A 27,363-nucleotide genomic window follows, 5' to 3' on the forward strand; every position below is an offset into this window, starting at 1 on the left:
ATTTGCACATTGATTTCCTTACTTATGCTGGATATAAATCAACAATAAACGAATTAGTTAAAAAGTATAATATTAATGTGGATAGCAACAGACACACAAATAATTCGCTCTGCTTCAAACACTTGTTTTCTGTTTCTAAAGGCTCAAGACCATATTATGATGTGTTGATTGAAAATAATATGAAACCAAAATGTTGTAATAAATGGGACTTAAAGCTTTTGAAGCATCATAACTGGAAATCTTGTTTTATGCATGCACACAAGATAGTTGATATTAAACTGAAATGGTTTCAGCTGAAAATTATACATAGATGTTTATGTACAAAAATTATTTTAAAAGAGATTGGTGTTACTGATAACAACAACTGTAGTTTTTGTAGAGAACACAAAGACAGTATTGATCATGCTTTTTGGAAGTGTAATTATGTGCAAATGTCTTGGAACGCTTTAACAGATTTGATAAAAGAGAGATGTGTAAACGCGGGAAATTTAAAGTTAACAGAATCACTTATGTTATTTGGATATGATGTGACAATAACAACTGATGCTGTTTTGTGTTTTATAATATTGTTAGCAAAATATTACTTATATTTATGTAAAATTGAAAACAACTTTCCACAAATATCAGTTTTTATTAACAAATTAAAAACTCGATATAGAATTGAAGAATATAATGCATATATCAACTTTAACTGTGCCACTTTCTATGCCAGGTGGCTGCCTTACAAATTATTGATCACAAATAATTAATAACCTGTTCATGATTAATAAAAATTAACTACCCATATTTATTTTCTTTTTATTGATATTCGCGTGTGATGTTCATTTACTTTGAACATACTCTAAGATACTTGACAGTTTGTATTCCTTGACAGTTTGTGTAAGATTTAAGAAATGTACGATACTGTTCCACGATGATAACCAACCTATGTACAATCCAGCTGCTTGGCTGTTTCTGTCTGTAAGTCTGTTTATACATGTTTTTTTCTGTTTTTTGTTGTTGTTGTTTGTTTTGTTTGTTTGTTTTCTGTTTCTTTCTCTATCTATATAAAAAAAAATGTCTATTAAGATGTTGTTCTTGTAAAATGTCACCTTATCAAAATGGAATTTAAAAAAATGTTTAAAAAGAAAGAAAGAAAAAAGAAAGAAAGAAAAAAAAAGAATATTGAAATGATCAAAGAGTGCATCAGTCTTTGAGCTCTTGCAATGTTCTTGCAGCTCCAAATTAATGGTCTTTAGTTTTATCAGTGCTGGTGTGGTTCATGCAGTCCTGGACGATATTTCCAGGCTTTGAACCCGGGTCTTTTACCATCACTTTCAGGTACTTAAGATGGTGGACTGTTTCCACTTTCTCGCCATTGTCTCTGATTTCAGGGCTGATGCCGTTGATGTTGATGTCCATCAGCTTGGTTTTCTATGCATCGATGTCCATGCCGAAGGCTACAGACGTGTTGTCTTGGCGTTCCCCCAATCTTGTTAACTTCTCTTTATTCCATCCGGGCCGTCGTCGGCAAAACTTAAGTTGGTGATTGTTCTGCCTCCGATGCTGGATGTTCCTTCGTGATCTTCTAAGTGCTGGATCTTCTCTGGTGTGTGGTCTCATGACAACCTAATACTGATGGACGCTGGCAGATGAGCGTGAGAGTGACTGTGTTTGGGGAATAAGGATAAACGACGTGAGGGCAATGTCACTGAAACGGCACGGTCGGTAAGAGAGAAAAGTGAAAAAAGGAAGAAAAAAATCGTAAATAAAAAAGAACCTTTTCAGAATTAGGCAGAAACAGAGATCAGCTGGACGTACCTGTCTCACATTGGTCAACAGCACACCGGAGCCACAGACGTGAATATTCAAACAGCTCCAAAGTATAGAGGAAGCATTCTCATGTCTCACCTAATCTGAATTCGTCCCAGATGACAGCAACGACCCTAAATCATTAAATAAACGCACCTTAGCCGCGTATATATAATCCAGCAACCTGACACTTGAGCTTTCAACTCTAAGACTTCAACCAGAGCCAGTGAACACTTCTTCGAAGCGACAGAAATCCGAAAATTCTGTTGGCTGTAATTCCTTACAGAACCAGATGTCTGGGTAAACGTAAAAGACACATGTATGGGGAATGTACTAAGTGAAATTTCATTCAGGACACCACAGTCATGATGATATAAAACGAACAACCACTGTTGACGTTTACAACTACTTTTATTTTTTTTATTGCTAAACTTAACAACAATCACCATATATCGAGCTACACAACTGGACATGTTATTTTAGAAACATTCTTGTAAAGATAAAAACAAATCACCACACACAACCACGCCTGTATGAAAAAAGTGTGACATGCTGAACTGGTCGTCAGATGTGTTTAACGAAAACAGTTTGATCACACAGATAGATTCACACATACATATATACTGGTTGTGAAGTATCTAGTCACAATTCATCAAAACACGCTAAAAAAAGAAAAGAAAAAAAAAAGGCCAACAAAAATATATCGATGGATCTTCAGAACATAATCTTCGTGAATTTAAGTTTTCAAAGTATACATAAATTGACTATTATTATTATCAGTCGCATTTCAGATCAAATGCCGTCTTAAGCATCTGTAGCCTGGCATATTTCCAAGAAATGGGTGTGTAAAAAGAGACAAAGGTTCGAATTCCACCTTTCAAGAGTTGGTTACAGAAATTTTGTTTATATGATGGACACGGACAGAGATTTCGATATACCATAATTCGAAGAAAAACAAAACAAGATTTATATGCAATAATGCAATTTTTTTTTAATTATTAGACTATCTTATCTATTAATGTTTATGGCATGTCTTTGATTACATAGTCTTCGCATTTTCAAACATAAAATTTAACAGGAGATACTGGATTTACAGACCAATGCTCGTAGTACAGTGCACGAAACTGTACGTGTTTAGCGCGCGACAATTAGTTACAAACAACAACAAAACACTCCGGAAAAGCAAGCCATCTACGCCATCTTTGAATATATACATTCCTGACAACAGAAACCATATCTCCTGTATTCATTATTAACATTACTGGCAAATATCTTTCCATCTTCAGTAATTAATTTCTCACCCACAGAGGTAACTAGATGACAGACAGCAAAGTCAGAACAACAGATGTTAGACCAACGGAAAAAAAAGCTTCCACTTCTTAACGACGAAGACTTTAAGCAACAATCACCCACACTTCGTAAGCAAAATGTATTTTGTATTTGTATTTTGTATTTCTTTTTATCACAACAGATTTCTCTGTGTGAAATTCGGGCTGCTGTCCCCAGGGAGAGCGCGTCGCTATACTATAGCGCCACCCATATATATATTTTTTTGGGGTATTTTTCCTGCGTGCAGTTTTATTTGTTTTTCCTATTTACGTGGATTTTTCTACAGAATTTTGCCAGGAACAACCCTTTTGTTGCCGTGGGTTCTTTTACGTGCGCTAAGTGCGTGCTGCACACACGGAACATCGGTTTATCGTCTCATCCGAATGACTAGCGTCCAGACCACCACTCAAGGTCTAGTGGAAGGGGAGAAAATATCGGCGGCTGAGCCGTGATTCGAACCAGCGCGCTCAGATTCTCTCGCTTCCTAGGCGGACGCGTTACTTCTAGGCCATCACTCCACTTGAAACCAACCCTGTATGAATGTATGAACCAACCCTGACACATTGCCCAAAATATATTCAAGATCTGTGGCTCGAAAGATTTTACTAACTGCAGAAAAGAATGCTAATAAAATTATGATATAGTATTATTTACCAGGCCATGGTTCATAATTATGGTCCACAAGTTCCTTACATTCGAAAAACAAAACAAAAACAAACCCGAGTAAATGTTCTGAAAGGCTCAAAACCGGCACAATTAAAGGATACAGTATTCGTGACAGAAAAGACAAAGAACACTTCAAACGAAATCCCTGCATATAATCTTAGATACAAATACATTGTAGTCCAATGTGGAAAGTCTAAGTTACGCCAGGTGCGTCGAGGCTAGCAGTCCACCTCGTGTGCGTAGTTACACACTTTGAGTTCCCAGTCAAACTTTGTGCCGTCTGGGCACTTCATGCGGAGTGCCCGCATACCTTCGGACTGGGCAGGCACACACAGGTTGAAGTGTTGGCACGAGTCCTCGTCGCCCCAGATACCCAGTCCGTATTCGCTACAGTCCAGAGAACCTGCAAGACAGGGAGTTATAGTCACATATTGATATCGGTGAAGCTGGGCTGCCGGAAGTATAGTCAAACTGCTCACATTCAATTCGCCAACCGAGGAATACAGATGACTAAAACTTGTATATTTCACCAAATCGAGAACACGAATACGTTGTAGTTACAAACGCACGCACGCACGCACGCACGCACACACACACACACACACACACACACACACACACACAGACAAAAGGGAAAAAAGGAGGATTCTATCGAATACTTTGATAAAGAGATTTTTCTCTCATCTCTGATGATGGCTGGGAGCAGAATTGACAATTGACAAAGGAACAGCTATAAAAATTTCAAAATATAATGATAATCAAGAAGCAACAAGTCAGATGTTCTCTTTCAGTTCTGCTAACTGTTAATGATTTTCCTGCCTTCTGTTGAATTATAAAAAAGATGAATATCGTGGACAGAAAACAACCTGACTAGTAGACCATGCCTTTCAGTCACCTTCATACATACGATGTCTTCATAAACTTAAGACTGTATGTGTGCTGTTGTTCTTTGGAAAAAGTAAAACTATCTCTTATCAACCATTTGGATTTTTTTTTACATCAAAAGTCACTTTCAAGCCGTTTAGGCACTTAGTCATCAAAACCCGTTTGACTATGCATTATGAATTTGACACTATTGCAAGACAAGGGTTTCCAAAACTCAAAGAGTTTTCGGAGTGATGAGACTGACTGAACTTTCAGTTTTCTGGAAAAAACAACAACAACAAAAAAACCCAACCTTGGATCAAAGTCATGAGGTCAAGGAAAAGCACTTACAAGTTGTTTTTTTTTTACATACAGTCTTGAACGAAGGGATGGCTTTTAAAGCTAATACACATATCCATCCCACATGAATAGGAGTTAAGTTCATATGGCTTGATCATTTCGTCCATCTGTATCTTTAAATGTTCTTACCTTCCTCGGGTTCCTGGTAGTAGTCGTCCCAGGAGTCGTGAGACATCGACGATTCGTCCTTCCACCACTCTGAGCCATCGCTGTCACTCCCGTGGTCTTCATCTTCGTCATCTTCATCTGTATCATCTTCATGACTCGTTCCCTCATCACTTCCGCCCCAATACTCGTTACCATGTTTACCTCCCTCATTTTCATCATGCTCAGCAGCACCATCTGTCCAAGATGAATGGCGATTCACATGATCTGAGCTGGAGGACTTTGGAGACCAACCATGGTTATTAGAGCCGTGAGAACCAGAGTTCCTGCTTGTTGATGAATGCTTGCCGCTGCTGGACATTCGGTTGCCTGACCTGCTCCCTTGTTTAGTAGAAGAACCATGCCCACGAGAAATGCTGTGACCTCCAGAGGAACTGACGGATGAATCATGACCTGAACGTCCATGACCGCGAGACCTTTGCTGTGAGGTTCCTGACCCATGGGCGCCTGATATTCCAGGTCTTCCGCGACTCTTCTTAGCACTGGTGTGTCCTTTTTGCACGGTCAGTGCCCCCGATGCCGATACACCGGGGCTGGTGGCGCCCGAGAAGAGGTCGTAGACGGTGCGTAGTATGGGGAACTTGGGTCCGCCACAGTGACCCCTGAAGTCGTCCATTTCCAAGGACCACAAGAAGGCTCCAGCAAGGTCCATCTTCAGGATGATCTTGGTCTGAGAGATGTACAACAGCTTCATTTGTTGACACGTCTTTTTATGATCATGATCACACACACACACACACACACACACACACACACACGAGCGCGCGCGCATGCATTACATACAGGCACGCAAAGCACATAAGCAGGCAAGCATGCACACACACACACACACACACACACACACACACACACACACACACACACACACGTGGGCGAGCGATCGCGCACATAATACAATTAGTCTCATGTCTCACAGAGACTCCCACAACCCACTTTTGCTAAGTGTTATGGATACTTATATGATGCCTGTTATTAGTCAGATACCAAACTCGCTGTACAAACACGGAATCATTTTCACAACATGCTGCCTACCTGGGCAGAGCCGACTGACGGCTGCCATTTGCCGCTCATCATTCGTTTCCTGTGTCATTCAAACAGGTTTCAGTCACACACACACACACACAAAATGACACACACACACATACATAATACAGACATATCATTTTACCTCTCTCTCTCTCTCTCTCTCTCTCTCTCACTCATTCGCTCGCTCGCTTCCTATATCCATGGCGATACCTTGAGCGCAGTACTGTCGGGAGAGTCAAACCCTATCCAGTCTTCTTGCCCATGGGCGTAGGGAACCCTCTGATCCATAATCCACTCCACTTTCCACTTGTCGTCAATCACTTTCTCGCAGATCTGCAGAGAGAAAAGCAAGCTACGAATCTAAAGGGGACAACGACGACAGCAACAACAATGACGATGGTGGTGATGATGATGATAGTGACGATGGCCATCGTCCTGATATAACATCAATAGTAGATCGGACTGTGACGTCCATGAGGAATCAGAAGAAAAATGGACGATGACAATGCAAACCCAATTCACCCACAATAACACAGGGACAAACTCGGTAGTCTTTTTTTGGTTGTTGTCTAACTGCAAAAAAGAAATCATAGCTTTCATGCAAAGAGCGAGTACAGTTTTTCTTTGCTTTGAGAGAGAGAGAGAGAGAGAGAGAGAGAGAGAGAGAGAGACAGACAGACAGACAGACAGACAGACAGACAGACAGAAAAACATAAATACTGAGAGAGTGAGAGAGCGAGAGACAGACAGAGACAGACAGAGACCTCCTCACCTCATAAAAGGCAAGGATTCCTGATTCGCCGCTGTACTTGCCCTTGGTGTTGCCCCCTTCGGCAGACTCTCGAATGCCATGTTTAGCTGGGTCGGTGAGCTTCCAGCCCATGCCGAAGGCAGGCAGACCCACAATCAGCTTGGACTTGGGCACACCTTTGTTGAGCCAGTAGTCAATGGACCACAGCTGTCAACAGTCACATACATGGCACAGTTTGAGAAGCAGGGATTGAGAGAACCACTTGTCAAAAGAACGAAGGTAATCGCTCATCGAGCACATTTACAACGAAATCCGGGATTCGAGAGGACGCGGGGTGGAATAATCAAATAAATATGCACACACACACACACACACACACACACACACACACACACAGAAGGAGCAAGAGAATGAGAGAGAGAGAGAGATAGAGAGAGAGAGAGATGTGGAGTACAGACAGGATGGGATGGGTACAAGTTAGGAGGTCCAGGAGGGAGGAGGAATTTTGTTTAATGTCATGTCACACATGTATTTATGAATACATTTGAGTATTATCGGTTAGAAGGGGTGGGAGATGTGAATGAATGGAGAGTTGGGGGAAACTGGGCAAATGAGGGTGAAGTGTGGGTGAAATTTGAAAAAAAAAATCTAAATACAATTACAGGAAATTACTTAAAGGACTTCGTAAAAGAGAAGTCGTTAAACTGACAAGCGAAACAACTGATAATGAATGTAAAAAGTCAAAAACATCAACATTCTCAGTCACTTGTGAAGACACACTTTCGTGTGTCAAGCTACAGTCAAAATTTATATGCTCAATTGTCAGGTTCCACCAAAAAAAAGGTGAGCAAGGCTGGTCGAAAATAAGCGATTTTCACTTGCTTGCAAGCAATCATTTGTTTTTTGACCGGATTGATAGGGGTTTTGAGGTCACATGAATGATAAAAAATTATTTGTTTTTTGACCGGATGGATAGGGGTTTTGAGGTCACATGTATGATCAACCAATTGATCTCTTTCCAACCGCCGTGGCGAAGCCCTTAGCGTCGCGGACTGAAGGTTAGTAGGACGCGGGTTCGATTCTCAGCGGAGACGGGTTTTTTCGGCCCGCAGCCGTCTCCTACCCAGTGTTTAGTGTGCTATGGGCTTAAATGGGAAGACTGGCACCACACAGTCGAGTATCATCCACTTCACAGATCGCTCGGGCCTGGTAAATGCCGGGGTATCATTTAAAAACAAGAAAGGCAAAGGCCTTCAAGACTTACTTGTGATACACACTTAAAGAAAAAAAACTTATAAAAATTAAAAATTAGTTTGTTGAAATTTGTTCTCTATTCATCATTATAATTATATAAAGCTTCGCGTTAAAAACAACAACAAAAAACACGAAAAAAAAGCCGGCTTCAATGCTGATTCGAACCACGGATGTTTGGGCCAAGAATGAGTGGTTTTATCCACTGTGCTAACGCGGGTTCAATGCTGATGTTCCAAATTTTTTTTTTCATATAAAAGAACATCGGCAGTGGCAGCGAAGTGATAACGCCGTTTCAATCATGTTATTTTCGTATCTCTCGGGCATTTGAAAAATTCTTTCAAGTCCGAGGAAAAGGAGACGTTCCTATCACCTCAAAAACACTGCAATGTATGTCCGTTATTATAGATCATCATATACACAGATGGCTCAGTCACCAAAGACCAATCCGGTTGGGGATTCACTGCGAAACAAAATGGAAAAACTGTTAGGGAAGAGAATGCTGCCTACAAAGTCACAACCTCCAGCCTAACGATGGAAGTTTCAGATTAAAAAACTCACATGGTCATACTGCCCGGGACATGCAGGTGTTAAGGGAAATGAGCGAGCTGACAGACTTGCTGGTAACGCAACACCAACGAGCGGCCTACATCTAGGAAAATCGGAAATCCTCAGAAAAGTCAAAGAATATCAAAAAGAACAGGTACAAGGCCATCACACCATCGATCGCCTCAAAGAAATAAAAGCAGAGAGAGGGAGTGGCCGTAAGTCTAACATGAAAGGTAGAGCACGATGCTTTGCAAATCAAACAAATATCGGCATCATTTCCAAACCAACATTGCGCAAATTTCTTCAAAACGGAACAGAGTCTCTGTGGGCTTTTCCAAATACAATAGACTGAGCAACACACTAGACGCCACGTTCTTGGCATCAGAGATCTTTTCCCATCCCTCTTGCGGCCAATCAGTGGCAGCCTCTGTGCGTGTGTGTATGTGTGTGTTTGTGTGTATGTGTGGGTCTGTGTTTTTGAGTGCGTTTGTGCATGCGTCATGTGTAAGTGTACACAAGTGTCAGGAGAGTTCTGTGCATGTGTGTGTGTGTTTGTGTGTGTGTGTGTGTGGGGGTGGGGGTTGGGGGGGGGAGATATGGGCGTGTGTGAGTGTGCTTGTACAAGTAAGCGTTCATCTCTGTGTGTGTGTGTGTGCGTGCGTGTGCGTGTTTGTGTGTGTGTGTGTGTGTGTGTGTGTGTGTGCCGTGGAAGCTGCGATACATAGACTAGAAATGAGTGTGTGGAGGAGGGGGTAGAGGAGGTGCAGGGTAATTTGTGGTGTGTGTGTGTGTGTGTGTGTGTGTGTGTGTGTGTGTCTGTGTGTGTTGGAGCTCATGTACGTTTATATGTATTTGACTGTGCTTTCATATCTGTGAAACTGCGTTTTGGGGGCATATCTGTTATGCATGTGTGGGTGTATGTGTGAATGAGTGTCTTCATGTTTTATATTTATTTGCTTATTTATCATCATTGTTGTCTTATTTATTTATTTATTTATTTATTATTATTATTATTATTATTATTATTTTATCATTATTTTCATTACTACTACCTTTTTTTATAACATTATTATTATTTATTTATGTAAGCTTATCTATATATATTTTTTTTTCTCAAGGCCTGACTAAGCGCGTTGGGTTACGCTGCTGGTCAGGCATCTGCTTGGCAGATGTGGTGTAGCGTATATGGATTTGTCCGAACGCAGTGACGCCTCCTTGAGCTACTGAAACTGAAACTGATAGATCTGCAGAGATCGGTGTTGGACTCATTGAGAAACTACGATACTATCCATTCAATTTCTATTTTCTATTCATTCTAGTTAATTCAGTATCAACTTCAAAGCATTCATTTGCAATAAACACGTCGATGATTAAATTTAAGAAATTCTTTCAATTCGGTGGTAATGGAGACGTTGCCATCGCGTCAGGCTTTGCAACATGTTTTGTCAAGATCTCGGCACTGACCAGTGTCGTGTAAACGACACTGATCTAAACTCAGTGAACTGGTTGATTCAAATTTTCTTTTCTATTCATTCTAGTTAATCCAGTGTCCACATTAGAATATCCATATGCAGTAAACACAACAATAATGTAGTTAGTGTCACTGTACGTGTTCCGTCCAGAATGGGTATTTCTTTGCTTTTAATTGCGAACAAGAAAAACGAGGTAATGGCGTCTTCTCACCAGACAATTGAGCAGCTGCAAAGGGGTAACAGCGGTTTTCGGAATCCGGAACGAACAACAACGAAATAAACTGTTAATGATTCGGAAATACAGCTAAATTCGGGATACGAACAATCTATTATTGGTATGACTGTGAAGATTTTTTTCCCACTATGATTAAGCCAATTTTGGTATTGGCAGGCAAAGTATTTCCTGAGAAAATGGCAATGTTAAAGTTTACCACACACACACTTGAACACCAGGTTATAACATGGACTCACTTTGTTAACACAAGTGAGTCAAAAACTTGGAAGCGTCGAGTACAGCCTTGTCACGTAGTCCCAAACCTAAAAGGGACCTCCATATCATCATCCACCTTCAGCATCGGCATTTGAAAAACTGTCCCAAGTTCTGTGGCCTTTCATGCCCTGCTCTCAGGGTGACCTCAGTCTCGACCCCCCTCCACTTCCATGCTTAGGGTGAGTCCTGTCAAGGTCTTCGGCGTCAGCAATTTCATGGGGGACACACGTTGGAGGGGCGTGGTGATGGTCATCACTCTATGGGAGACGCTAACTCAGTCTACGACTAAGTAATCATTATATTGTCGTCAGCGGGGGATTGAGCATGTGAAGTGACTTGGCAGCAGTGCAGGGTCTTTTCAGGTGTGTGACCTTCTAGCGACCTAACCTCGATAAGTCCTAGTGGACTGCCGACGCTGGAGCTGCTACAGAGACAAACCTGGGTGACGTGTGCATGGGGAACTCAGAATGAGCGGCTATGGAGTAATGCCACTGAAACGATGCAGAGAAGGCGGGGCTGAACCCCCCCCCAAAAAAAAAAACAACAACAAACCCCAAAACAAAACAAAAAACAAAACAAAAACAACAACAACAAAAACAAAACAAAACAAACAAACAACAACAAAAAAACCCGGGAGAACGAGCTCTGTAGCCTGAAAAATAAGATAAACAAGAATAATAACGTGTCTTATCAAACGTATCAACGTGAATTGAAAACATACGCTTTTGACAGGGAGGGCGATGGAGTGGTAGATGGAGAAACACAGAGAGCGTGAGAGAGAACAAACGAACGAACGAAGCAAATAACAAACGAAATTTTATTTCAAGAGAGTAATGGAAAAAGCATAGTGTACTTGCTTACATCTGGCAGTCTGAGCAAGAAAATTAATGAGGAAAAAACAAGTGAAAACCAAAACATTCACAACAGCAAGAGAGAGAGAGGGCGGGAGGGAGGGAGGGGCGACCATCCGACGTACAGAAAGAAAGCGACAAACTGTTTTTGTTGACTGCACAAAGATCACAGTCACGGATTTTACCACCAAATGTGTGACTCACAAAGATCACAGTCACGGATTTTACCACCAAATGTGTGACTCAGAACAGACGGTTTCAGGTCGCTGGTCTCTTTGGGCTATACTATTTCATGACACGGAATTTAAAAGAGTGAGAGAGAGGGGAAGGAGAGAGAGAGAGGGGTGGGTGGAGAAGAGAGAGAGGGGGAGGGGAGAAAGAGAGAGATTCAAGATTCAAGATTCAAAAACTTTATTACTCAAGGATAAAGATTTTAGGCATCGCCCAGTCTTCCAATCTGTCCTTGTGACAACAATAACAACATTAACGATAACGACACAAAAATAATAATTTTGTTAACACTGCTACATCTACTGCTACTACAACGAAGAATGATCACCATCATCATCATTAACATCGTAAAAAGTAATAAAACGAACGCATTAATACATTCATATCCATACACATGCACACACTCTCTCCACCCAACACACACACACACACACATGCACACACATACTTATGCACATACAGAGACATGACCGAAGTGAGAAACATATAGCGGACACAAAGAAAACAGAGAAGCACAACTTTACCATTGCACATATACAAAAGTGATTAATTTGCTGATGCAGATGTTACAGGTAATAACATCCAATTTACAGGCGAACAAGTAAAAACATTAAAACACAATGGTAGAAATAAAAATAAATTCATTGCATGTAGGTATAGATACAAACTTCACGGAAAAAGCATGATTTTTGTCTTTTTTAGCTGGTTATTAAAAAAGAAAATTTTTTTTGGGGCCTATTGTTTGTGGAGCAGAAGTTCTCGTATGCTTGATGAGAGAGAGAGAGAGAGAGAGAGAGAGAGAGAGAGAGAGAGAGAGAACGAAAATTTATTTTACGAGGGTAGAGGAGAAAGCACAAAGTACTTGTTTACATCCGGCCCTCAGGGCAAGAATAATAATTGCGAGAAAAAAAGGAGAGTGAAAGAGAGAGAGAGAGAGAGAGAGAGAGAGAGAGAGAGAGGGGGGGAGGGAGGGAGGGAGAGAGAGAGAGAGAGAGAGAGAGAGAGAGAGAGAGAGAGAGAGAGAAAATGAATGGATGAATGAATTTTATATCTGAAGGTCATAAAAAAAAGAAAAAAAAAGCAACAATGCTTTTTCATCCAGCCCTCAAAAGGGGGAAATCAGGAAATAAAAGAGAGAAAAAACGAAAAGAAAACAAGAGAGGCAAGGCCTTCAAGACTCACTTGTGATACACTTAAAAAAAATCTAATCGTTAAAATGTGTTCTGTATTTGTTATTATAAAGCTTCAGGTAAAACAAAAATATAAGTCCTAACCAGATTCGAACCCCGCGTGTTCGGGTGAGGAGAAACTGTCTTACCCATTACACTATCGTGGCTCCCGTTAACTGACGTTCTAAAATTTGATATTTAAACATACTTTTTTAAAGGGCGATAAATCGATTGCGGTATTCGAGTGAGAACGCTGTTTAAATCATATTATTCTGGTGTATCTTGGGCATTCAAAGAATCTTTAAGGGTAATAAAAAATTCTTTTTAAGTCCGCGGTAAAGGAGACGTGGCTATCGCCACAATCACACTGCAACATTTAGCCGTTTTTTTCTAGATCTTGACAGATGTACAAGTTTAGTTACACCCGCCGGGAATGTAGTACGACGGTCGATCGATTCAATTTCTCTTTTATGTTCATTCCAGTTTTATAGTTTTAAAGTTGATATGAAAATTTAGTATTTTGTTAAACTAATAACATGTAGAGCCAAGTACAAGTACTTGTAAACGTCGTATGAAGTGAAAAGGACTTCATTTTGAGAAAAGTCAAGACTGGAAATTTTTTCGTTTCATCAATTCAAGGGTATTAACTCGCATGGTTTACAATTTTTAACTGTGAATTCCGACTGATTCTGTGGATATTTTTATGGCAGTTTGGGACATAATCCAGTAAGTGATGAGGCGTTCACAAATCTTTCTCTGAATAAATATTTAACGGTCTCCTTCTCCAACTTTCCATCACATGTTATCGTGTATTGTCCATTGAATATAGGATTGAACGGGCAGGTCAACAACTTGAAACAAAATGGCGTCGTTCGCGTTCGCGAAGAATATGAGCACGCGCTTTGAATGTGTATAAATATGTGTACGCAATTTATTTTTGCCCATGACCTTCAGGGCTCAGCCAACAGATCTATAAAGTCCACTCGTCGTATTGATTTTAGTATTTTCCGAAAAAGACCACTTGGTGAAAGCCCTGTACACAGAGTAAAACACACAAGCTTTTTATGTATTGAGTATAATTTCAAAATGTAATGTTTAAGATGAAAAAGATCAGTTTAAAGCAAATTAAGTCCCCTAGCATTAATTACAGATTAATTTCCCTTTTTTACTATCTGTACCAAAACGTTTGCAAAATAAATAAACCTTCCATGCTTAGCAAAAGAAGTTCCTGTTTGAACAAAAAATGATAATAATGACTGCTCTTGTTGTTGTGTCAGAATATCAGATCAAAGTGCCAAGTTTAGAGAATTAAAAAGAAAAAAACCCAGTAAATGCAGTTTGCATATAATTTGGCTTCTTTTTTAATGTTTTTGTGCCCATCCCAGAGGTGCAATATTATTTTAAACAAGATGACTGGAAAGAACTGAATTTTTCCTATTTTTATGCCTAATTTGGTGTCATCTGACAAAGTATTTGCAGAGAAAATTTCAATGTTAAAGTATACCACGGACACACACACACACACACACACACACACACACAGCCAACCGAACACCGGGTTAAAACATAGACTCACTTTGTTTACACAAGTGAGTAAAAAAAATTGTAAAGAATTAAACTGCAAATATCATCACATAAAAATTAAACGAGAAAGGAAAAAAAATCAAAGCAACATAATCATTACAAATCATGGAAAAGACTACATGAAAAATTGTACACACACACGCAGACATACTGTTTAGAATAATGTGTACACGTGGAGGAAATGTAGAGAAATGAGAGATAGACAAGCAGACAGACAGCGAAACAAAGGGGGGAGGGAGAGAAAAAGAGACGTCTTTGAGAACGGTACCATCATATGACATTACTTAATTTCTATACAGAATTAGCAAAATTTTACCACCAGATACTTTAGTTAGTAAGAATTTCCATTAGATAGTCATAATACCATTTTTTGACAACATTGACACTTCCATGAACAATAAAACTAGATAATATGTTGTTCCAGAGACATCCGCCAGAGTAAGACAGACTTGATTTAAATCAATTCTAGTCAGTGGTCCAATGATCTTGTTGATGTCTTGGGTTGTGCTTGTAACGAATCGTTGTTTTAGACATGAAGGAGCAAACCAGACATTATCTTGAATATAAAAAGCGCCTTATCATGAATGAGTTTCCATTTTAATGGCAGAGAGAGAGAAAGATAGATAGATAGAGAGAGAGAGAGGAGAGAGAGAGAGGGCGGGTAGATAGAATGACAAAGTGAGAGGGAGAGAGAAATCAACCCATGTCTAGATAATAATCAAACAGTAAAACTAAAGTGAAAAGCATGCACATGTAAAATAACAGTCTTTCCCCCCCTAAATTTAAGTAAAAAGTAAAGAATAGTAACGCCACGGAAACAATTGTGGATTCAAGTAAAGAATATGAGAGAGAGAGAGAGAAGTGGGGGCTGGATGTGGATGGGAGCAAACAGTGTAGAGAGAGACTGATATATAGAGAGAGATGTCACTTCCATTCGTAGCAGCGGCTTTGACCTCTCCCCAGCCTCCTCCCAGTCGCCAGCTGTCAGTGGCATTCGGGTGGCAATCGCAAATCACAGGTCAAAGGCTGCTCTGCTCATAAACTTTAGCAGTCTGTTTTCAAAGAAGCCTCTAGTTGTTTTATATGTTCGTGCCCGTGAACGATGTTGAACCCCCCCCGTCCCTTCCACAGACAAATTTCTCTATGCATTACACTCATACAAACACACTCACAAACCCATACATATACCCCAACCCTTTTATAATATGAAAACTGCCGTGAAAGGTGATAAAAACTGGAAGAGAACATGAGGAAAAAAACGTATTTCTAACAAGAGAGGCAAGGGCTTCGAAACTCACTTATGACAAGCGCTGTATCCAGTAAAGGTATCATGAAAAAAAAGAGATAAAAAGCGCTACATTGGGTCCTCTATTAGACATCAATTAGCTTTGAAAAAAACACACACACCCAAAACAACTAACCTGCCTGCGAGGGGGATCGAACCACGTATGTTCTGTTTTGGGACTAAGTAGTCTAATCCCGAAAGCTACGCCGCCTCTGACGTCAATTGACCAAATTTAATATTTAAAGCTATGGGTCTTTTTTTTTTTAGAGCGATAAAAATATTAATATATTTGAGTTAATAACACGATTTAAATAATGTTTTCTTGACATATCTTGATTCTTTTAAGAGATTCTTTTAATTCTGCCATAAAGGAGACGTTGGCATCGATTTCAGGCACAATGCAACATCTGTAGATCTGCACAAACCAGTCCCAACGCCAACAGGCTTACTGACCCAAACTGAATGGAACGCTCGATTCAATTTGTCTTTTATGTTCATTCCATTTAATTCAGTATCCACTTTAGAATATTCATATGATGTAAACACGTCGATGGTGTAGTTAGTGTCACTGTATGTGTTCTGTCCAGAATTTGTATTTCTTTTCTTATAATTGCGAACAAGAAAAACAGTGTCATGCTGTCTTACCAAACATAGCCTACGTTCTGGCAGCTGGGAAGGGATTTGTAGCGTTTTCAGAATCCAGAACGAGCCTCAACGAAATAAACCGTTAATGATCCGGAAATACGGCTTTGTTCGGAAGACTTACAACCTATTATTGGTATGACTGTGAAGATTTTTTCCTACTATGTGAAAGCTAAATTTGGTATCGGCAGACAAAGTATTTCCAGAGAAAATGGCAATCTTAAAGATTACCACGGATACACAGACACAGACAAGCCGGACACTGGGTTATTACAAAGACTCACTTTGTTTTACTGATAGCAATACTGATATATGACTGATCTTTGAATAGTAATGTTTGTGTGTGTGTGTGGGGGGGGGGGGGGGGGGGCATGCGTGCGTGCATGTATGTATGTTTTTAAGCATAAAAAATATGACCAAACCACTTGACTCTCTTTCGTGTGAATAATTATATTAATGCAAAATATACAGACAATCCTCCTGTGATAGTCTTAACTACACAGTTCACACACACACACACACACACACACACACACACACACACACACACACACACACACACACACACGACGTCCTGACAGACTGGTCCATGTATCAACACTTAATCACCTTAAGCGCCACAACCACGGTCGACTGTTTCCAGCATCACAGAGTTTTCTGTACTTTGCTGATATTAACACACATTCTATTTTACTAACACAATTTACACGTGCATGGTGTGTGTGTGTGTGTGTGTGTGTGTGTGTGTGTGTGTGTGTGTGTGTGTGTGTGTGTGTGTGTGTGTGTGTGTGTGTGTGTGTGCGCGCGCGCGCGCACTCATGTGAGACGTGTGAAAGTCCGTACATGATAGGCTGTACCTTGTTCTAGTTGTGGTGTGTGTGTGTGTGTGTGTGTGTGTGTGTGTGTGTGTGTGTGTGTGTGTGTGTGTGTGTGTGTATGTGTGTTTACTGAGCTTAAAAATTGACATTTGATTATAATGAATGTACAATATGTAGGAGGAATAATGTGCAATATGCAGGATGAATGTACAATGGAATATGTCTAATGCTAACGTCCATATTCTAAATATATTTCTGTTAATAATTACGATGTAATAATTAATTGCAATGTTTTTAAAAGCGAATATGTGAAATGCTTTTATTTGAGAACATATGTTTATTTCTCTTGTTTAATCAAGTAATCCGCGTGTGTGGGGTGGGTGGGGGGTGGGTGGGTGCGGGTGTGTACTGATTATCTGGTTGCGGTTTTCCGCAATTCATCTTTATTCTTATCTTATCTGTCTATTATAATCAATGTGCAGTATAGTAGGCTATGTTTATAATTATATTCAAATAATGTTTCTTAATTCTTTCTGTTTTTACATTAAGAATACTAGTTATTACCTGCAATGTGTGGATATACATTTGTATCTTCGTAATATTCGTAAAAGCTGTTGTTGACTTTTACAGTTATGGTCCCCATGTTGTTTACTTGTCTATGTTGTGATAATGCACCTGACCAAATTTCTCCAGTTGGAGATAATAAAGTTATTCTTATCTTATCTTCTTATCTTATCTTAACTCGGTTTTCCCTCAACACCACACATGCACATCTCAACTGAACAGGGAGAAGGACAGACATCACATCCTCCGTGGCAGCATCAATGGGTAAGAATATTTAAACAGGCTCACGAGGTAGAGTTCCCGCTGATCCCCCGGTGGGTCCTTGCGGTGAGGGAGGATTGGGGCGTGGTGGCCCGTGGTCATCTCCCATCCCGATCCGTGGTAATTGTAGGCCATCAGCAAGACGTAGTCCACGTACCTGCCATCAGGGCATCGCACGACACATCTACACATCCTTGGAGTTGTGGGCGGATTCTAGACAGACGGTGTTGTAGATGTCATTTTGTTACATGGTAGAATGTACAAACGTTTCGTGAAAATTACTGTCCTTGGTGAATGTTCAAACATTTCACGACATTGCTATCCTTGGTAAATGTTCTAACAATTCACGACATTGCTATCCTTGGTAAGTGTTCAAACGTTTCACGACATTGCTATCCTTGGTAAATGTTCAAACATTTCAGAAAAATGCAATCCTTGGAGTTATGTATGGATTATAGACAGAGGGTGTTATAGATTTCATTTTGCTACTTGATATTCTCATGCAAATTAAATGAAAACGTTCCTGCTCTTACACCTTATGTCATAATAATAATGATAATAAATACAGTAAAAGAATTCGTAAAACAATAACATATGATCCGAAAAAGAAGACCATAGTTATGTGCTGGGGTACAATGGATAATATTTTCTTCAAGTGGTACAATTATTTATTTCTTTTCGATCGATAATCTTTTTTTATGTTATCATTTCTTTTTTGGCGACAGGCCTATAGCCAAATGAAATGTATAGAGTTCATACTTGTTTTCATAACAAAACGTGTATATAAATGTACACAATGTTTATGTAACATGGCTAATAATGTTGTCCCCCTTTCAGACACTATGTCTATAAATCGTGCAGTGCTGCTAATTACCTTGCTTCATCTGCATTGCGTGTTGCTGATAACTTCATATGTTTCTGGTCTTTGTGGGAAGATTTCTGATCACAGTGGAGCACTGATACCTACTTGTGTATTTCGCGTCTTTCGTAGGATTTCTCAGCGTAGAAGTCGCTGGCGGCAGCAGCGAGGGTGAGTAGCAGCTTGTCTTTCCCATTCTTTTTCTCCGCTGCAAATGTCTCGAACAGAGTCTGTGCGAAGAAACCAAGAAAAATGTGAATATCGAATGCCACATCCGTAACATGCTTAATATTTACATTCAAACTTTTTTTGACGTTCATAACATCCCCTCCACACACACACAGACACACACGCGCGCGCGCGCGTGCGTTTATGGGTAATCAGAAGTAATCCGCTGTGATGGTCCATATCTCGGATGCACATAGAATGATAGAATATACCAGTGCACACAGGAGTCTGATCTTGTGCTTCACGAGATATTGCTGCCCTTCCACACAAGTTTCAGTCTGGACAGTGTTGGTGTTGTCTTTGCTACCCATGAGAGGATTTCTGGATTGAATTCTTCATTGCTGGTAATGGGTTCCAGGTAGGTGAACTGTTGAGCAGTCCTTAGTCTCTGTCCCTGGACAGTTATATCAGCAGAGGTGGTGATGCTGTGGCTGGCCTTCAACTTGTTTTTTTGAGGCGCCGATTACCATGTCATGTCTTGTCGATGTTTTAACCAGTCTTTCAACAAACTGGGCGAGTTCTTGCTCAGTACCTGCCGTCGATGTCGTCTGCGAAACGATGGTTCCTGATGGTTCTTTCTCTACTGCTGACTGTTCTGACATGATCTTCACGCAAGTCAGTCATAATGTGTTTTAGGAATGTGATGAACAGCGTGGGAGACAGAAGGCCGTGTTTATGGACTCCAACTGAAGTATTGAACGAGTGACAGACCATTATCAAACGGGATTTCTGGCAGACTCCGGCGTTCTTTACATCTCTCTGGGCCAGTGCTTGTCACCATAATAAGTGAAGCATAATAACGTATATAAAACTAATAATGCGAATCAACTATCTTATCAGCGCCAATTCTGGTAAAACTGGAATATGTCCTTTCATGGATGAGGAGGGTGAATTTTGTTCATTGTCCCGTCACACATATTGGTAATTGAAGACATTTTGTTAGAGTATTAATGTTTTCATTTGAGTATTATCGTTTATGTATCCTTTTAGGGTAATGTATCCATGATTATCTGACGTAATCCGGCTATCAGCAATCCAATAGACAGAGCCTAAAGAAGACAAGACAAAGACTTCATGATTAATTACAGATGAAAAACAAAATATGTGGTAAGTATCGACACTTATTTACGCAAAAAAGAGAGAATGAAAATGAAGGCAAACATTCATTCGTGAGCTGTAACTCTCACGTACGGTCAGTGAAAGTGACATTCGAATATTCGAGGGAACAGGAGTAGTTTTGGTCGGGAAGTGTCAAAATTCGAATTAAAAATGAGTTTTGTCGGCTGGGAATTATGTGCTGGAATGTGAACGTTTCCAGGATGGCCGGGTCGTCCTGTCAGTACTGATCATCATTTCAAAGTTTTAATGTTCTGGCAAGAGTCAAGATCGAATTATGGATGTTTAAAGCTCTCCCTGGCTTTATCACGGCTTTCCGATTTCGATATTTCATGAGTAAAACTGTAAATGCCTGTCAAACATACCACACAGAAACCGACATGCTGGCATGATAGCAGACGGAGAGCTGGACATATACGGCGTGAAGACTGGCTACTTTAATACTTTGTTTTCTTTCTTTTTCTTTCATTCTTTTGTGGGTTATCCGCTAAAACGTTTCCTTGATATGACTAAATTTCAGTAAACACCTCTCAAAGAAAAGAAGAACCACTCTCGCGGCAGCAGGCTTTAGCCCGGAAAGCCAAATGTCCTCATTACAAGCGCATGCACAATTCAAGTTTAACGGTAACGAACGCCTGACCATAAGGCCAGTTGATGTGCTTACTTAGATGATCATTGGTTAACATTATGCATTAAGTGAAGAGACCTTTGCACTAATTAAAATTCGCCTTTTTTTCAATAAGGTTTCGTAAACTATCGATATCATCCACATCCTGATGTCCTGACCGAGAACGTGCGTCGCCCGTGTATCGATTTAGCCATTGGCTTTTGCTGGCTGGTGTAATCACACAAAAGTGGCCGATTTGGTGTGTTTTTGTTAATTGTTTGTTTCGGGAGATAAGATGAATAAGCTGGACATTTCTGTCGAATTGTCATTGAAATTAGTGTTCTTGGACAAGAAGTGGCCTATCTCACGATGCACTGAACAGTATTAGAAATACGTACAATATGTGCGAAAAATAAAAACAACAACAACAACAACCCCCCCAAAAAAACCCCACAATGTCTCAACAAATTGGCAAACCGTCGCCAACGACGCTGCTTCAAACGGTAAATAGACATGTACTGTTAATAGTGTAAGGCCTTGATCCCGAGTATGTATGATTATTTTTATTCAATGAATGGATATGCAAGATTTTATACTGAGGCCAGATATCAGAGAGTTCTGAGGTCAAGACTGGAGTCCGGCAGGGATGTCTCCTATCGCCTTTCTTGTTCCTCCTGGTCACTAACTGGATCACGAAGACCACTACAACAGGAATGAGTAGCGGCATACAATGGACCCTCTGGACACAACTGGGCGATGTCGACTTTGCTGATGATTTGGCTCTCCTGTCGTACAACCACAGCCAGATACAGGACAAGATAACCAAGCTGGAAACCACATCCCGTGGGGTGGGACTAGGCAGTAAGAAAACCAACCAGATGAAGATAACACATCTGCCAACAAACCAGCCACGCTGGTGGTGAGCCGATATATGAAGTTGACTCCTTCAGCTATCTCGGCAGCATTGTTGATAAACAGGGTGGCACTGACAAATATGTCAATTCCAGAGTAGGCAAAGCTAGAGCAGCCTTCATCACTTTCGAGAACATCTGGTCCTCCAAAGAAATAGCCACAACAACAAAAATACGTATCTTCAATTCCAGCGTGAAGTCCATCCTTCTCTACAGATCAGACTTGGAGAATGACCAAAACATGCTGCAGAAAATCCAGACCTTTATCAACAGTTGTCTGAAGGGCATTTTCAAGATTTGCTGGCCAGGCAAAATTAGAAACGATGAACTGTGGCAAAGAGGGGGACAGGAGTGAGTGGAGAAACAAACCCAGAGACGGAAGTGGGGCCATACCGTGAGGAAATCGCAATCCAGAACTGCACGCCAGGCCCTGACCTGCAACCCCCAGGGGAGAAGGAAGAGATGACGGCCCAAGAACAGCTGGAGGCGGGACAGAGCTAGAGTGGCTGAAATCCAGCTAGAGGGATGCAGGAAGGGCAGCCCAGAGTCGAGTTCGGTGGAGAAACGTCGTTGATGGCCTATGCTTGACAGGGAGCGAAAGGCTTAAGAATGGATATGAAAGTTGACAGAATGATTAAGACGCTTATCTGCCAATACTGTGTCCCTGAGGATCTGGGTTCAAATCCCGCTCTCGCCCTTTCTCCTACTTCTGACTGGAAAATCAAACTGAGCATCTAGTCATTCGGGTGAGACGATAAACCGAGGTCCCTCGAGCAGTACGTACTTGGCGCACTTAAAAAGAACCCATGGCAACAAAGTGTTGTCCTCCGGCAAAATTATGTAAACGAAATTCACTATGTGCACAAATATATATGCATGGACTCAAGGCCTGACAAGCGCGTTGGGTTATGCTGCTGTCAGGCATCTGCCTATCAGATGTAGTGTAGCGTATATGGATTTGTCCGAACGTAGTGACGCCTCCTAGAGAAACTGAAACTGGCAGAATTTTGTTGTTCCCGGCGGATGTATGCATTAATGTAACTTTCATACTGAGCACAATAAGTCACTGTTTTAACGATGGATGATAAAATGTTGTGAATCAAATTTTCATTTTGTAAGATAAAAATGCTAAAAGTCCGCGAAACAGACACGGAAATTTAACAGTAAAATGATTGTGGAAACGTTTATCGCTTCCCTGCCTTCCTGGCAGGGGACTGTCAGTGGAACTGATATACGTGGAAAGAACTACTTCTTTCCCCCCTATTTTCTACCCAAATTTGCGCCGACAGAAAAAAAAAAAATCCAGGAAAATGGTAATGCTCACGTTTACCACAGACGGACGGAAGGACACACACACACACACACACACACACACACACACACACACACACACACACACATACACGCATGAGCACGCGCGCATGCACACCCATATACACGTACTTACACAGTCATACAAACCGACGGGCAATCATAATTAGCTTATTACATAACCTCAATTTGTTTACACACATAAGCAAATAAAATGAGCAAATCGTGTTGCCACACTCTCTGGCGTGACAAATACAATTCGGTCCTGCAAAAGATAATTTTCTGCTGTTGATATTTCAGATACTCGAATATCTACACATATGTTGAACTTCACGTTTTGTTTATACATATAAAATTGGGGTTGAGTACGCGACAGGTGTTATTTATGAATAAACCATATGTTCATTTGACGCCAGTTTATTTATTTATTTATTTATTTTTGCTGCCCCATCATCTGCACCATTTCAGTGGCATTACTCCCACGCCGCTCATTTAGATTCCCCCATACACGACCACACCCGGGTTCGTCTGTCACAGTTCCATCGTCGGCAGTCCGCAGGGAACCATCGATGTTAAGTCGCCAAGAGGCCACACACCAGAGGAGACCCTGCACTGCTGCTGAGTCACTTCGGTGGTGTTCAGTGGTGCCTGTTCTGATTCAACGTACTTAGGACACCACCTACTAAGCCCCGTACTAACGACAATAACAGTTTAGTCGCGGAGCCAGACTGAGTGAGCGCCCCAAGCAGAGAAGTGGAGGGATATCGAAACTGAGGTCACCATGAGAGCAGGGCATGAAAGGCCACAGACTTTGAGACTGTTTTGTTTATATTCATGATGATGAAGGAGGAGGAGGATGACGATGACGATGACGATGTTGCTATGGAGGTCCATTCTGGTTTGGGACTGCGTGACAAGGCTGTACTCTACGCTTCATGTCATAATGATATCCCGGCGTTAACCAGGCCCGAGAGATACAGACACTTGCAGTGTTGGTCAGGTAATTAGAGCAACACACTCAAAGACGCATCCTTGAAGTGGATGACAGCCCACAGCACACTCAACTCTGAGTAGGAGCCGGCCACGGGCCGAGAAACCCATCTCCGCTGGGATTCGAACCCACGTCCTCCCAGCCGTCAGTCCGCGACGCTAACCACTTCGCCACGTAGGCTGGTTTTGACGCCAGTTTATGTTTCAAACGGGCGTCAAAGCATGTGTACAAACACATACCCTACATCATATTTTTTTTCTTTGAAAAACGATAAATGGAGGAGGCAGATATTTGAACTACACACAGAACCAACGCACTTTTAACACGAAACGAAACGAAACAAAATTTTATTTCACCAGGGTAATGAGATAAGCAAGTACACATGCTTTTTTCCACCCAGCCCTGGACAAAGAGAGAAAAAAGAAGAAAACACACACACACACACACACACACACACACACACACACACACACACACACACACAAAACAAGAAAACAAAAAAACACGCACAAATTCGCAATTATCAAGTACAAGAGAAAAAAAGAATTAAGTACTATTAAAAAAAATTAAAAATAAAAGACAAAAAACTTCAAAAAAAGGAAGGTAAGGGGTGTGTGTGTGTGTGGGGGGTGGGGGGGGGGGGGGTGGATAGTCCATCGACCACAAAAAAGAATCACATACACATTCGCACACTCGGGGAAACAAATGTTACAAGGGGAGATAGAAAAAAAAAAGTTAAAAAAAAGAAAAAAAAAAAAGAATTCAGGCATGATATACTACTCACACACAGACAAACTAAGACATTAGTGAGACAACCAAACATTATCAGAAAAAACAACAAAAAACCCCAAACAAACAAACAAAAACCCCACAGTTATTGACTTGAAGAGAATAAATCAGATATTGTGATGTGTTACCTTTGAGTTTAGGCTTTTAAAAAGGAAAGTTTTGTATGCTGATTTAAATGAGCTGATATTGCTTATATTTTTTATGTATTCTGGTAAGGAGTTCCAAAGTGTCCCCCCCCCTGAGCATGCCAGACTAGTTTTAAACAAATCGATTCTTGTTTTTTTTTTTTATAATGATATTATTTGTATATCTGGACTGATTCAAGGGGAACCGTGCAGTTAGTGAAGAAGGAGCAAATCCATTTTGTATTCGATACATCATAATTGCATAACACAGATGCATAAGCACACACGCACGCATGCACGCACACACACACACACTCAACTATGATGTCCACAAACACAAAACCCAACCCTTTACACACACACACACACACACACACACGCATGATAATGCTACTCACAATGACATACATACGTTATGTGCTTTTCACAGAGACATAATCACACGGTGGCTTACACGCGCGCGCGCACACACACACGCACACACACACGCACACACACACACACACTTTCCCCCAGTTTGGCCGCTGTGGTCACAAACTCTTCCATCCACCTTCTCTGGGTCATAAGCGTACCTAGTATGTAGCTTCAGTCGACTGTTTAGGGGACAGCCAATTTCTCTCGCGCAGTGAACATAGACGCTGAAGTCAACAGGATAACCAAAGCCAGCGCCGCCTTTGTGAGACTCCATGAGAATGTCTGGGAGCGGAGAGGACTCAGCGCTACCACCAAGCTGAAGGTGTACTGTGCAGTGGCCGTTACCACCCTCACTCACGCCAGCGAGACCTGGACTGTCTACAGCAGACACGCCAAATAGTTCAATCGCTTCCGCCTGAGCTGTCTTCGCAGACTCCTCCACATCAGGTGGCAGGACACAGTCCACGACACAGAAGTCCTGGAACGAGCTGGTCTCTGCAGCGTCTACACCCTCCTGCAGAAAGCCCAAACCAAATGGGCTGGACATGTGGTCAGAATGCCAGACAGTCGGCTGCCTAAGCAGCTGCTGTACGGAGAACTGTGTCAGGGCAAGCGTTCAACTGGAGGGCAGAAGAAATGCTACAAAGACCGCCCCAAAGCGTCCTTCAAAGACCTAGGCGTCGACATCAGCACGTGGGAGGCGCTTGCTTTGGACCGTCCAGCTTGGTTCAGCAAGATCACCACAGGAACCCGTGCAGCTAAAGCCAGGCGATCACCGAAGCGCAACGAAAGCATGTTGTGCGCAAGGCCCGAGCAGCATCCACTGCCACGACAGCACCCACTCACTTCAGGACCCGGATTGGCCACATCAGTCACCTCCAGACCCACACCCACCGATCTTCCATCTGATATTTGAAGCCATGGTCATCTTCGAACCCGAAGGACGAACATCTGGCCTTGAGGCACTCTTTACATTTTGTATGGCTTCAGATCTTCCCAGATGCAGGCCGCCTCTAATTGTGCTACCGGCTCGCTTATTTTCTTGAGCGCCTGCATGACCACGCAGTATATCCATTCCATGTAAGTTTCTGTATTTGGATTTTGCATATTGTCTGATGTCACTATGGGCTCCCATTCTGCATTTAGCTATAAAATGTTTGTAAGGGGCTCATAGGGTCAGTCAGTATATTAATTTGCAGGCGTGTTTATGGATTCCAGCCAGTGGACAGCGTGTGTCACTGCTTTTACTTCCATTGTCTGGATGAATGCTGTGACTTTAATCAAATGCGGCATTCCATTCCCTCATTGTTTTCCCATGTTGTTTCACAGCGTGTCCCCATCCCAATTGTTTGTATCATTGTTTGGGTGGTGAGAAAGATGGGGACGGGGGTAGGGGGTCTTTCATGTGCACTCAGGTCATGGTTCACCTGTGGAACGTATTGTTACCTTCATGAGTTTCGTGAAGCGAAACTTGTCCTCCGGTTTGCTGCCTCGTGTGGCCGGAAACTCCCAGTCCATGTCCAAACCGTCAAACCCATACCTGAGATGGACAAAATAAACCTTGCTAGCCCTGTGGTTCGAATTAGCATAGAAATGAATAGGTCATAAATCAATCAATAAAACAAATACACAAATAAATAAAAAGTCTTGAACAAACACATCGAATCTACGCCATGGGCAGACAAGCAGCTTGCAAAATCCATATTTCTAAAGGCAGAGAGGCTATGTGTCAAATCAATCTAATCAAAGTCACGTGATAAACGATTCTGTGTTTTTGTATCTTGCCTCAGCTTACTTACTCTCTGCTCCTTATACCCTCTGGAATGTTGGGCAAAAACAAAGAACCGCCACTCGTGCGTTGTAAACTGCAGTCCCCTACACAAAACAAAACCT

The 27,363-nt window shown here is 41.3% G+C and overlaps 1 protein-coding gene across 1 annotated transcript in view; it reads right to left on the minus strand.

The window, feature by feature from the left end:
* Window positions 1-2,195: 2,195 nt before the first annotated feature.
* The window catches only part of LOC143281124 (uncharacterized), a 33,075-nt gene continuing 7,907 nt past the window's right edge, over window positions 2,196-27,363 (minus strand). Inside the window, exons 6-12 of the mRNA XM_076586110.1 lie at window positions 26,917-27,010; window positions 19,087-19,208; window positions 18,147-18,276; window positions 6,974-7,159; window positions 6,412-6,534; window positions 5,140-5,845; window positions 2,196-4,189 (exon numbers count right to left, since the gene is read on the minus strand). Of these exons, the coding sequence (XP_076442225.1) occupies window positions 4,005-4,189; window positions 5,140-5,845; window positions 6,412-6,534; window positions 6,974-7,159; window positions 18,147-18,276; window positions 19,087-19,208; window positions 26,917-27,010 (1,546 nt within the window). The 3' untranslated portion in view covers window positions 2,196-4,004. The remainder of the gene's footprint in view (window positions 4,190-5,139; window positions 5,846-6,411; window positions 6,535-6,973; window positions 7,160-18,146; window positions 18,277-19,086; window positions 19,209-26,916; window positions 27,011-27,363) is intronic.

This window comes from Babylonia areolata, chromosome 4 (assembly GCF_041734735.1).
Source record: "Babylonia areolata isolate BAREFJ2019XMU chromosome 4, ASM4173473v1, whole genome shotgun sequence".
Classification (NCBI taxonomy): Eukaryota; Metazoa; Mollusca; class Gastropoda; order Neogastropoda; family Buccinidae; genus Babylonia; species Babylonia areolata.